The sequence below is a fragment of the Peromyscus maniculatus genome, chromosome 2 (assembly GCF_049852395.1).
Source record: "Peromyscus maniculatus bairdii isolate BWxNUB_F1_BW_parent chromosome 2, HU_Pman_BW_mat_3.1, whole genome shotgun sequence".
In the NCBI taxonomy this organism is placed as follows: Eukaryota; Metazoa; Chordata; class Mammalia; order Rodentia; family Cricetidae; genus Peromyscus; species Peromyscus maniculatus.
Window position 1 is genome coordinate 140,499,119 of NC_134853.1, and position 13,972 is coordinate 140,513,090.

The window sequence follows — 13,972 nt, forward strand, 5'->3', positions numbered from 1 at the left end:
AAAATTTATTTTGAAAATTAGGAAATTTATGGGGTTGGAGGGATGGTTCAGTGGTTAAGAGGACCAGGTTCAATTCCCAGCACCCACATAGCACTCACACCTGTCTGTAACTCCAGTTCTACGGCATCTAACACCCTCACATAGATACACATGCAGGCAAAACACCAATGCACATAAAATAAAAATAAACTTTAAAATATAAGGAAATTTTAGTTTATGTACAGTAGGAAACACAAATTGGGACAGATATGGGTATTAAACAAGAATTAGTTTGATGACTAATTAAGGAAAGATATTCTAATGATGGCTACTGCAATGGCAACTGGTCTCTGTGGCCTCTTTTTATTTTCCTACAAAATGGAGCAAAATAAAGTATGTCAGTCTTTTTCTGTGTGCTGGGACACAATTGTGCAATAAATGACATGCATGACTTTGGTATGTCACAGTCCAGTTGGGATAGAATAGCCATGTAAATACTCCACCAGAAGCAAACTGTTCAGCATACAAAGTTTAAGTTCAGAAATGCTGGAGCAGGTAAAGGCTAGCCTATCAAATACTCACAGAAAATGTGGTAACACAAAGTTCAACTGCCTGCCTTCGTTTCTAAAGCAGGAGAGTGACAGCACACTGTCGTACACAGGGCTCCAAATGGCCCCTTCTCACTTACGGGGCGACTCTACCAGCACTGTGGACACCCACAAAACGCACACTCCTGTTCCCATTCTTTAACACACCCCAGGCCCAAACTGTCTGCAGCTGGGATTAATGGAAAAACTAAGTGATACAGCTTCTAAGAATGAAGACATGGTGAATGTTGCATTTTTGTTTTTGTTCTAAATTATTAAGATTTTTAAATGTCTTTGAAGACAATTTCCTCAGAATAAAAAAATATTCCAGGTGATAGTTATGTAGTTCATATGTCAAATACTATCTTTCTTGATAACAAATTCAAAAATGACATTTTCTATACATAAATTTAGGATATGTGCTGAAAAAGCTTTTGACTTTGAGGCAGGGTTTTTCTGCAAAGCCCTAGCTGTCCTGGAATTCACTTTGCCTCCCAAATGCTAGGATTAAAAGCATGCAACATATCACTGCCCAGCTGCTGTGTGACTTTTTAGTATGGTTATTTCAACTCTTTATGTATTTTTTAATCTTGCTATTCCTCTTTTCAAAAAATTCACTTATGACTTTGTCTTTTGAAATGAGTTCTTACTACGTAGGCAGGGTAGCTTCAATCTCATGGCACACTCTTCCCCTCAGACTCCTAAATACTGATATGATAGGTGTGAGCCATGACTCCAGCCTTAAAATACTTTTCTAAACAAGAACCATAGGTCCCTCCATCTTAAATACACAAAAACTCCCAGCATAACAAAATAATCTTTCTTGAACAGAAGTTCTGAGTTAAGTTTTTCTTAGTTAAATTTACTGTTTTGTGTGGTGATTATTTCTAACTCCAATATCTAGCCCCACCTCACAAAAAGGAGGACAAAGTTTTGTTTTTGTCTGTAGTTAAATTCTATTTCTCTTTGAATTGCTTAGAAGCTTTTTAATGAAGTGTTAAGTAACTAAGATTTTCTTTACTTTTTTGCATAGGCAAAAAGGAAATCCCTATTGATCCCTTTCTGCTTCCAGGGAATGGCATTAATCCTAGAGCCAGCTACAGGCTCATGTGAATGGCGGCAGAGTGAAGAAGGGGGTGGTGGACCCACTGTAAAATAAAGGCTGTGTCAAGAACACCACACCACTGTGGGAAGAGCCTGGGAAGAGGGTTCAGTGTGTGAAGTGCTTGCGTACAAGAAGGAAGACCTGAATTTGGGTTCCCGGTACCCACGACGCAGAGTGGGGTGGGGAACACCTAGCATCCCAGTACTGGGAAGCTGGAGACAGAAGGGGCCCCGAGGCTTGCTGGCCAGCCCAGCCAGCCCAATCAGAAAGGGGTTTATTGAGAGGAAGCCCTCCAGGCACATGCACACACGAACGTGAAGCTGTCTGAAGCTGGGTGTGGGTGTAATGCCTCAAATCTGTAATCCTAGCACTTGGGAGGCAGAGGCGAGAGAAGTGCCTTATATGTGGGACTAGCCTGGGCTACAGAATAAGATCCTATCCCAAATAACCAAAGGGAGAAAACAAAACAAGAAAAAAAATAACCCACAATAAATGTGTGGGTTTATTTTTTGAAAATACTTAGAATCTTGGTCATGCAAACATGAGGAGCCGAGTCAGAATTCCCAAAATGCACATAAGAGAGACATAGTGAGTATGAGTCTGTAGTCCCAGAGCTTCTGTTCCAAGACGCCAGGAAGAGACAGGAGAATTTCTCTATGTTTCCAGGCCAGCTAGCCTGGCCTATGCAACAGCAAGCAACACAGAGACCCTGTCTCAGACAAAGTGGAAGATGAAAACTCACCCCCAAAACTGTGTTCTCATCTCCACAGGCCTGACACAGCCAGTGGCTACACACACACAAACATCTCTCCTCCCTCACCATTCGCGCTCGCTCCCTCCCTTTCGCGCTCGCTCTCTCTCTCTCTCTCTCTCTCTCTCTCTCTCTCTCTCTCTCTCTCTCTCTCTCTCTCTCTCCCCCTCCCCCCAAAGAATCTATAATATTCTATATATGATTTTGTTAACTTTTGAAGTCAAAGTCTAGATACAGCCAGGCATGATGGCAAACGCCTTTAATTCCAGCACTTGGGAGACAGAGGCAGGAGGTGCTCTATGAGTTTGAAGCCAGCCTGGACTACACAATGAGTTCCAGAAAAGCTGGGGCTATGAAGAGAAAAGTCTAGATGCAACTAGAAGATGTTTTTTTACTACTGAAAATGAAATAAATTTAATGATACCAAAAAAAAAATTTAGTTTTGTTCCTAAGTCTAATTATCTATTTGCTGAAGCTAAAACTTCTAATCTCTAGATTCCTGGTGGGGGAAAAAAATCGACTTTACTCGACTTAATGGTAAAACATCTTCACTGCTATTTAACAATTTGTGTTATTTATACAGCCTATTATTCTGTTCCCTGGCAAAATGCCTACAATGATTATTAAGACATTATCCCACTAGCTCCTTGTTTACAGGACATAGACCTACTCTGACTTAATGACAGAAATCTACAATTTGCATCTTAGTCTATGTTCAATGTCTGGGGATAGAGCTCAGCTAGGAGACTGCTTGTCTCCCATGTGTGAAGAAGCCCTAGGTTTAACACTTGGGAAGTGGAAGCGGAAGAACCAAGAATTCAAAGTCAGCTTGGGCTATAGGAGACCCTGGTTTAAAACAAAAACAAAATTTGTTCTTTTCTGTTTTTTTCCCCTCTCAGAAGAAAAACACTAGATCAGGGAGTCAAACCTTTGGGCTTGTGCCATAGAACCTTCATCTTGAGACCAAGCAATCCTAACGGTCCTCAATCCCTGTTTCTACTGTCTTAGATTGTAATGAGTAATAGGGTGAGATAATTTGTAGTATACAACCACTTCTATATAAATGGTAAGAAATGGTAGAAAGTGAAAACCCACACCCAAGATTGTCTTCTCGTCTCCACAGGCCTGACCCGGTCAGTGGCTCCATCCCCGCACACACTGGTCACAATGCCTCCCACCCAAAGACCACTTTACAAATAGAGCAGCTCCCGAGGGAGATCAATCAAGGCTCAAGTCCGCAGAAGGCTTTTCCTTGGTTTTCTTATTTGAGGAACAAGACAAGTTCTGCCATCCTTGGGTTCAGAAATGCTCAGTACTTCCCTAATGGATGCTGTGCCGGTCAGTTCATCCATACTACTTCCTCCTTGGCACCCCACCTCTCTTAGTTGTTCCTGTGTAGCATTTTATTTATCTATGTATTTGTTTATTACTGAGGTGTGATGTGTTTGTGGAGAATTGAAGCAATTATTTGGATAACTGAAGTTAAAAAATGTAAACCTTTCTACTCCGTTATTTATGTACTTCAGGGTAAAACTTACTTAGAATTTTCACTGTGTGTAACTGCATTGCCGTATTTCATAAAAACTAGCATTTCTCCACAGAAAAGCTGTATGGTTATGCCATACTCCCTGTTTTGTTTTTTAAATACACCTCCCTTTAAAAAAAAAAAAAGATTTATTTATTTATGTTCTGCTGCCAGCATATATGCCTACATGCTAGAAGAGGGCTCCAGATCTCATTATATTGATGGTTGGGCGACACCATGTGGTTGCTGGGAATTGAACTCAGGACCTCTGGTAGAGCTGCCAGTGCTCTTAACCTCTTAGCCATCTTTCCAGCCCGGTTATACCATATTCTTACCACTAATCGATGTTCACTGACAAGACCCATGTAATTTTGTGATTTCCTACCTATCAAGTTTATTCCTCTGGTCTAAATGATCTAATACAATTAGAATGAAGGGTTTATGGATATATTTGTTTCTATTTTTTAATAACTAAGCAATCACAGGCAAACAAGATATAAACAGAATTAAATAAAAAATAATGAAATATCAGCAACATGGCAGCAAGGTTGTAAATCAAATCAGCACTCCCTTTCTCCTTCCTTCCTTCCCCTCACCCCCAACCACTCCCCTACTTTCATGTTTGTTTTTGAGATAGGGCCTCATTATATAGCTCTGGCTGGCTTGGAACTATGTAGACCAGACCAAGCTAGCAAATTTTAGCTAGACTCCTAGCTAATGGGTTTCCAAATAAGAGCGAGTTACCACCAGAAGACATTAATAAATGTTAAGGGAAAACAATCTAATATCTATCTGTTCTATATTGACAAAATGTTGTCTTCAAGGAAGAAGACATTTATGGGAGTCACAAGGACATCTACAGAACAAGCAAGATGAGCATCTTACCTTTCCTTGACTATGTTAAACCAATGGCATATTTCTTTAAATAACTTCATTAATAATCGAGACTTTCATTACACGCTAAGACTTAAATCTGACACAAACCCCTAATACTATGCTATGCACTAACAAACAAAGTATATACAAACTAAGTGTACTTACCAAGAACAATATACACTGGCCGTTTGGAGCTGCTGGGTAAGGTAAGTCGTACAAAGAACAAATGCTGTGTTATCCTGACCCTCAGATTCCAGATTACATATGATGTCTAGTATTTCCTTGCAGTCCACCTTTGAAATCTATCAAAAACGAGATAACTAAGTTAAAAAGAAAATGGTGACTTTTTCTATAGAATTTGTTAGGTAAAAGGGAAACTTTTCTGTAATATTTTTCTGTCTTTGGTAATTTGATAACTGGCAAGGCAAGAGTTAGAGGCATGGTAACTACTTCACTGACTGATGTCTGAGCAGTATAGAATGAATGCTTCGTTGGTCAAATGACGAAGATGAGAAAGAGGGCATTTGTAAGGAAGCTCCACTCTGTTCTTTATCAATATGGACATAAACATTCCAGTCTTCATGTATTCATGAGCACTGCTACCATAGAAATGAGCCAAATTATGCACAACAGCTCGTTATTTTCATCCTCTCCCCGAAATCCCCCAGTGCTGGGCAGTGAACCCAGGGCCTTCGGTATGCTCAAGCATCACTCTACAACTGAGCTACACCCCCCACCCTCAATTTTTAGTAGGAATAATACGTTCACTGAGGACACTGCAAGGGGAAGAAGACTGGAGTAATAAGAGCACTACCCATCACTCTGTCTTTTGCAATAGGGTCTCATTAGGCTGTCCCAGGCAGACCTCAAACTCATAATCCTCCCGACTAACGCATGCCACTGCATCCTGTCTCCTCTCTTCCTCACAAACTCCTTATCCTAACTATTTAGGCTGCACAGTAGGTAAGACACGCATGGGGTGACCTGTTCAGTGTCCGTCCTTCTTTCTGTATGTTAGTAAATCTCTCCAAATATTGCAAACTTTTACTCCCTAGAGTTCTGAAACCAGATCATCTTTCCCCCTTTTAAATTTTACTTATTTACTCTGTGTGTGCGCACACATCTGCACCTATCCAAGTATATATATCATCACTCAAGTGGAAGTTTCGGGACAACTCTTGGCAGTAGGTTCCCTCCACCAGGGTCAAACTCAGGTTGTCGGGGCTGCATACATGTGCCTCTACTGGCTGAGTTATCTCACTGGTCCTCTGAAAAGGCTAGTCTTATTCATTCCTGCCTTCAATTTCCCTCTCCCCTCCTCTTCTCTGCCACTCCCCTCTCTCTCCCCCTCTCTCCTTCCTCCGCCCCCACCCCAACCCCTTCCCCCACTTTTATGTTTGTTTTTTGAGATAGGGCCTTATTATGTAGCTCTAGCTGGCTTGGAACTATGTAGAACAGACCAGGCTGGCCTTGAATTCACAGAGAACCACCTGCCTCTGCATCATAAAGTGCTGGGTTTAAAGGCGAGCATCACCACACCGCTCCAAGAACTCTTCAGGTTCAAGCTGAGATCACAAGAGTATGCCACTATGCTTGTTTTGTTTATTTTTAAAATGGGTTCTGGGTACCAAGTGGTCTTCATTCTTGTATGGCAAGCACTTTACTGATTCAGTTGTTTCTACAACCATCTTTTTAAAGCTTATTTATTTTTGATGCAGGGTCTGTTCTGTAGCCCAGGCTAATTGGAATTCACAGCAATCCTAATCCTTCAGCTTCCCAAATGCTGGGGTTACCTGCATGAGCCACCTGGGTGGATTTTAAAAATTATGTTTGACTCTGGAGTGAACCCTCCAATCCGAGGAGATATCAACCAAAATAAACACTAACCCATAGAAGTGAGCCTAGAAGTGGAGTCCAGACTCATACCGAGTCCTAGGAAAATGACTTTTCAGAACTGTTCAATTCCCTAGCATCCCATGAAGCCCTGGTATAAACTATTTAGAACTCCACTTTACAAATAAAATATTTAAATATTTAAGTCTTCACAGCCTTTCTATCTTAGTATATTTCTTGAGTTATAATTCTCATTTCCCCATATAACTATATGGAAAAAAAATGTAAATATTAAAATTGTAATTTTAAAGCCAAGCAATTAATCTCATCAGGTGGTTCTCTGTGAGTTCAAGGCCAGTCTGATCTATGCAGCTTTTAAAACCAGCCAGGGTAACATAGCTAAGACCCGGTCTCAAAAAAAATAAATAAAATTTTATAGACATTAACAACTCCTTGTTCTGCTTTTATTTTAATTCACATTTAATCTAAAGCTATACCCAGGATTTCTATGCTCCTGTTTACTTTTCTAGTCCCAAACTGAATTCCCACTGAGTCCTGTTTAAAGTATTTGCTGTTTATCATTTATACTAGTGACTGTGTCAATTCCCAACAGAATTAGTTAGACTGGTGCGTAAATTAGATCCTGTTTATATTTTCTTGTCTCCATCAAGAGAAGAAATAAGTATCTGCTACTGTGCCTACCAACCACAATAGTCAGGAAATATGCAGTTCATTCACAGTTCGACACTGAACTGGACTACTACTTTGCCCAGCACCTCTGTGGATAGTGTTTCTGTTTCTTTAAAATAATATAAGCATTTCATGTTTAAAACATTGTCCTTGCAAAGATTTACCCTTTTAATAATTAAAAGGAAACATAGACATACAGACTTAACCTTTGTTACTTTCATTAAAATCCATGCATACACATGGTGGAATGAGAAATGGGCTCCCCAAGTTGTCTCTGAACTCCACATTTTGTACCATGGAATAACATGCCGGGCATATGAGTGCATATGAGACATACACAAACATGCAAACAAACAAATAAATGGATGAATGAATGAATGAATGAATGAATGAATGAATGAATGGGTGTAACCTAATACATTTTAATTAGGGGCTGGAGAGACATACCAGCAGTTGAGAGCATGAGCTGCTCTTTCAGAAGACCCAAATTCAACTCCCAGCACCCACATGGCAGCTCACAATCATCAGTAACTCCAATTTCAGAGTATGACACTTTTTTCTGACCTCCACAGGCACTGGTATGCATGTGGTACACATACATGCATGCAGGCACAGCACTGACATACACTTAAACAAAAATTCTGAGAAACATTTAATTAGTACCAAAGACAACTCATTTAATTCTATACAAATGGTTTCAACCTCAAACTCCAGATTCCAAGGGATTCTGATATTTAGATCTTCCAGTTCCTAATTTGTCTAACTATGTGCTGGCAAAGAATTCTGGCTTTCACATGACCCAGGCAATTAATCTTAATTGTATGTTTGGCAAAATGGTCCCCAGCAGAGGTTTCTCATTACACACATCCATTACTAGGATACCCACAGGTGCCAACATACAAAGAACTTTTATTCCCAGCTGTTGCTCTGGTTAATTTAACTCTTCTCCTGAAAGCTGTAATAGAGTAAAAACTATGCTATATTAGAACATATGCTGATTAAAAACAATTAATGAACATGGAGCAAGTCATCAGTAGTTTCCAAACGAAAGGCTCTTTATAATTCTATTGTTGACTGCAAAAGAAAGCATCACTAGGTAGAAATCAGTGCTTCTTTTAAAATTTTGTGTGCTAAATGTCTTTGTCCCAATAAATTTAACAAATTAATCCACATTTAAAGGAATACTTAAAACTACTTATCTGCATATTTATATTTCAAGGTATGTATGAAACCCTTGGGTTCAATTCTCAACATTGAAGAGGGGCAGGGAGATACACTGCTCATCACTTTCTACCTAACAGACATAAATCACATAGTGGAAGGATAGCCAAGGAGCCAGCTGAACTGCCTTTTAGTCTGACTTCAGACTCTATCATTAGCATAATACATGTAGGGCTTTGGGGACATTACCATATTGGCTTCAATTTCATCACTGGTGGAGTATAGAGGACTAATTGTAGTCATGGAGACTGTCATCTGATGGTGGTAACAGATTGAAAAATATTCGTATTTTAAGAGTCAATAAACATTTTTTGGCAGAGGGGACAGAAAATACTTTCAGCCTTTACCAAATAGTTTTTGCTATAACTGTCCCACCACTGTAGCACAAAAGCAGCCAGAGACAGGAAAGAGCTAAGAGTGATTGTGTGTCAAAACCGCTCAAAACCAGACAGAGATGGAAGTGTTGATGCATGCCTGTAGAAACCCCACTACTTGGGAGGCTGAGAAGCAGGAGAGTTTGAAGCTAGCTTAGATCACATAGAATGTTCCATGTTACCTGAGGTAAACAAACAAACAGGTACAGTCACATGCCATATGTTTTAATTAGACTGCATATATGATAGCATCTGTTAAAAAGCCTATGGAGGTAGTAGGCTAATATTGTCCAGACTGTGTGACTACACCACAATGCTGCACAAGGATGAAAATGCCTGATGACATATTTTTCAGACATATACCTTCATCAAGCAGTCTGCTAATCCAGATATATCATAGAACAGCAGTAAACCCGTTTCCCACAGCAGTTCCCTGCAAACTCAGCAACTAGCAAAAGGAACCAATTAAGTAATTCCAGGAAAAATTCCGTTTTCTTACTTGGTTGTTTGATTGACAGTGCTGGGCAAACAATCTTATCAGAGTTATAACTTAGCTTCTTGATTTGTTATTAATAAACCAGGGAAAAAAATCACAGATAAAAGCTGACAACAGCTAAGTATAAAATCTTGAACACATGCACAGTCCAAGGTTCAACTGCAGCACCATTAGAACCACCACCCACAGCCCTGACTGTCTTCCTGGACTTCCTCGCTCCTCCACTCCTCTGGCATCTTAGTGGGAAGCAGCACATGGCCACCACCCTCAAGTCTCAAACCTTTATGTGCCTCTTTTGGGTATATGCAGGCACATGGAGGTCAGAGAACAATCCCCAGTGTAATTCCTCAAGCATCACCTTTTTTCTGAGACTGGTTCTATCCTGGCCTGGAACTTGCCAAGTAGGCTAGCCTGGCTGGCCTGCCAACCCCAGGAGCCCACCATCTCCACTTCCCCAGTGCGCACTAAGATTGATGAGGTGGTTTGAATGAAAATGGCTCCCATGGGGAGCGGCACTATTAGGAGATGTGGCCTTGCTGGACGAAGTGTCACAGGGGGCAGGCTTTGAGGCTTCAGATGCTCAATCCAGGCCCAGTGTCTCACTCTCTTCCTGCTGCCTGCTGATCCAGATGCAGAACTCTTGACTCCTTCTCCAGCACCATGTCTGCCTGTGTACCACCATGCTTCCTGCCATGATAACTGACTAAACCTCCAAAACTGTAAGCAAGCCCAATTAAATGTTTTCCTTATTAAGAGTCATGGCTTCTCTCTTCACAGCAATAAAAACCGTAAGATAATCCAGCATTTAAAAAACAAAAACAAAAACAAAATAAAACCCCTGGGTTCTGGGGACTGAACTCATATCCTCACACTTTATTCCCCCTTCTTACCTCAAGCCTAAGGAGGGTATCTCTTTACAAAGGCCACAATGGCCTCAAACTCCAAAGTGCTAGGATTATAGGTGTGCACTACCAAATACTATTATTCTGAGTGTCTTGAAGTCATATCTGTATATTATTCCCATTTCTGCCCTGTCAGTAAGTGATGTTTTTTATTTTTTCACAATACAATCTCTTGTCCTAACCTAACACACTACTCTTTCAGTTAAATGTCCCTAAAATATCACAATAGCCACCATATCACTTGTTTAATCCTCATCCAATCTACACTCAAATCCATTCATTTCTGAAGACTCCTTTCCCCACGCCAACAGATCCTATTTCTCACAAGACCTTAACACACATGCTTTGGCTCACACAAGGTGTTCTCTAGTGAGTTACTGAAAGCACAAGTTAATTACTATGTCTTACTACCAGCCAGCTGTCCTTAACACAGATATCCATCCATCTACCCTTACTTCAAGGTCCAACTCAGGCACCAATTTCGTTATAAGGGTTTTTAAATGGCATTTACACAGATAGTTTCCATACCTACTCTTGTACTGAACACAGCAGTAGCCTAATATTATTTAGCATTTTTCTTTATAACTGTTTCTGGCAAACAATGCTATAGAAACTTCTGTATTTGCCAATGCCCAATACAATGCTAGAATCAAAGCAGATCAAGGTTAAAGAAAACTCGTCACAGGATGAGGAGGAATCAAATCCAAAGGTAGACTTTTTACTGCTGCTGCTAAATTCTTTTTCAAGTCTCAAATATCGAGATTAATGAATGGCTGTTTTCTTAAGTTTATGTTTCTTTCTTTTCTTTTTGGTTTTTCGAGACAGGGTTTCTCTGTGTAGTTTTGGTGCCTGTCCTGGATCTCACTCTATAGCCCAGGCTGGCCTCGAACTCACAGAGATCCGCCTGGCTCTGCCTCCAGAGTGCTGGGATTAAAGGCGTGTGCCACCACCGCCCAGCAATTTTATATTTCCTGAACACAAAATATTGCAGTTGATATCAGGTCAGTACCTGAAATTACCCAATAATGTAAACAAACCAATACACAAATGCATGTTTTTAAAAATTCAGACGAACTCAGATGAGGCAAAACATCTCTATGTATACAATGCTCCCCTTTCCTCTACCTGAAGACAATTTCTTGCTATATAGCCCAAGTAGGCCTTGAACTGGAAATCTTTTGGCCAATTACTGGAATGGACAGTATCTTGTCTTCTCAATAGTACTGCATATTAGATCCAAAGAATTCTTATTATAGAGTCTATATTTGTAGTGTCTATGGTGTGTCAAGAATTGATTCTCTTTGAAATGTGTGCATGTGTATGCATGTACAGGCCGGAGAACAACTTTGGGTGTTATCCTCACGAGCATGACACCTCTTTTAAGTCTGGGTCTCTAATGGCTTGGGAACTCACCAATTAGGCTAGATTGCCTGGCCATGCTCAAACGTATACATACACACACACACATTCTCATTCTCTCTCTCTCTCTCTCTCTCTCTCTCTCTCTCTCTCTCTCTCTCTCTCTCACTCACTCACTCACACACACACACACACACACACACACACACACACACACACATACAGACACACAAATAAATAAAAATAAATCTTTTAAAAACATTTTAAAGATTATGTGGGGAAAAAAAGACCTATACAACACATCACTTAGGATGGTCAAATGTTCAGCAAATGCTTCCTGTAATTATTTTTAAAGTTGCAGTGGGAAGTATGAAAAGACAGATGGTTGAAATAGGCCTCTGATTTCTTTATGACCACAATGCCCAACCAATTAAAACATGTGAAGAGTCATTGAGTCAATCTCCATTTTAGAAAACTATATTCAGGTGTCCACAGCACCAACTATCTGTTTCATCTTTGCAGGATATCTGGGACACTGTCTAGAACCATATATCAAAACAAAGATGACCAACACTGTCACTATTCAAATACTACACACCAGACAATCTTCCCAAATACAAGTGACTATGAAATTTTAAAGTTACAGGTTACACCGTTCCCACTGGGATACTGCTAAGAAACATCCCAGGATAAAGAGCATATAAATGCTTAAAACAAAACAACAACAACTAGGAAGTCAATAGGAAGGTTGATGGGAGTCAGGATGGTAGGACAGGCTCTGAGAGTCAATCTGGTAGGAAGTACCTTAAATTTCAAGAATGAGGCTGACAAGCTTCTCCCAACAGGGGGATAAGATCTAAGCCACAGGATGGTTTAGCCACTTCAGATAGCTACTGACTCAGATACTGGTCCAGGATTCAAACAAGGAGAAGCTGGTTTAGAGCACTGCATTATAGCAGTCGTTTACTGAAAATAGAGCAGAAGGAATATGGGGCACTGCTTTATTTAAAATTTCTTTGTAATTTATGTGTGTGTGTGTGTGTGTGTGTGTGTGTGTGTGTGTGTGTGTGTGTGTGTGTAGCCTGGAACACAAGTGGAGGTCAGAAGACAACTTTTAGGAGTTGTTTCTCTCCTTCCACCACATGAGATCCAAAGATGAAATGTCAGTGGAGAGGCAAATGCCACCTAAGCAGTCTCTAGGGCGTTATTTTACATGGGACTGTAATGAAGGCCTCTTTGATATGGTAATATGGGACAAGAAGGTAAACCACGCAGGGTGACTTGCAAGCACAAAGCTCTATGGCAAGAAGACACTTAGCTTGCTCTGAAACTGCAGAGACAAGGTAGCTAAACAGCAGTGAGCATTAGATTGTGCAAGACAGAAAAATAAGACATTGGCCATCAAATAGAATGAAGGCTTCTGAATTTATTATGAGAAAAATGGAAAATTACTGGATGGTTTTGAACAGAAAATTGCCTTACCCAAATACTAAAGAAATTTTTCTGGCTACTTATGAAGACTAAAATGCAGAGGCCATGAGTGAAACTACACATGACACGACAGTTCAGAGGTTGCTGGTATTCATCCTTGCATCTCCAATTCCCTACATATTATCTGAAATGAACTATCAGATACATATCAACGAGGATAATATATTATTATTGTTATTATTACTATTATCTTTCTGCCTCAGCCTCACCCTAGAAATAGGATTACAGTGCTGCAGGCCGCAGGAATGTATCATAAGAACTCAGCTGGTTACGGCAAAGTTACTACCTGGAGGAATCAGGGAATTCCTCCAGAGGAAGCCAAATCCCAAGGAGCTTTTGGTGTTACTTGGCTTGTTATATATCAGCTGTCTTCTGTTATGAAAATCATGTGTGCCTTCATAGTTTTCCCAATTGACTTTTCCCTAAGAAGGGCTAACAGTGTGGACTGATCACTCTCTGGACATACACATTCCAGGTATTTGGAGAACAGCCTCAGGAAAGGCTTTCTCTGGAATCGGGTATCTCCCTTGGACACTTTCAAGGACTAGCAGTAATAACAGTCCACATGCAAGTCTCCTGATTTAAGACAAATTCCACAAGGAGACACCACCATCAGGTGGATGTTAAGTAATAGCTTTACACAATTTAGCTCAAACCCTCCTTTCTTACAGCCTTACTAACTTTATAGACCTCTAACTCCTTATCTAACCACTTCTAGGAATATTTGGATAACCTTCTGCGCTGACAGCTATGCTCAGCCAGAACCCCAGTTCAAGCCTCCCT

At 40.3% G+C, this 13,972-nt stretch overlaps 1 protein-coding gene across 2 annotated transcripts in view; it reads right to left on the bottom strand.

The window, feature by feature from the left end:
- Rlf (RLF zinc finger) overlaps positions 1-13,972 on the bottom strand; it is a 70,665-nt gene that overhangs the window by 12,615 nt on the left and 44,078 nt on the right. The window contains exon 6 of one of the 2 annotated variants that reach the window (XM_006995784.3): positions 4,989-5,125. The exons of the other annotated variant lie outside the window; for it this stretch is intronic. Within the exon in view, the coding sequence (XP_006995846.1) occupies positions 4,989-5,125 (137 nt within the window). The remainder of the gene's footprint in view (positions 1-4,988; positions 5,126-13,972) is intronic. 2 annotated transcript variants of the gene reach the window in all.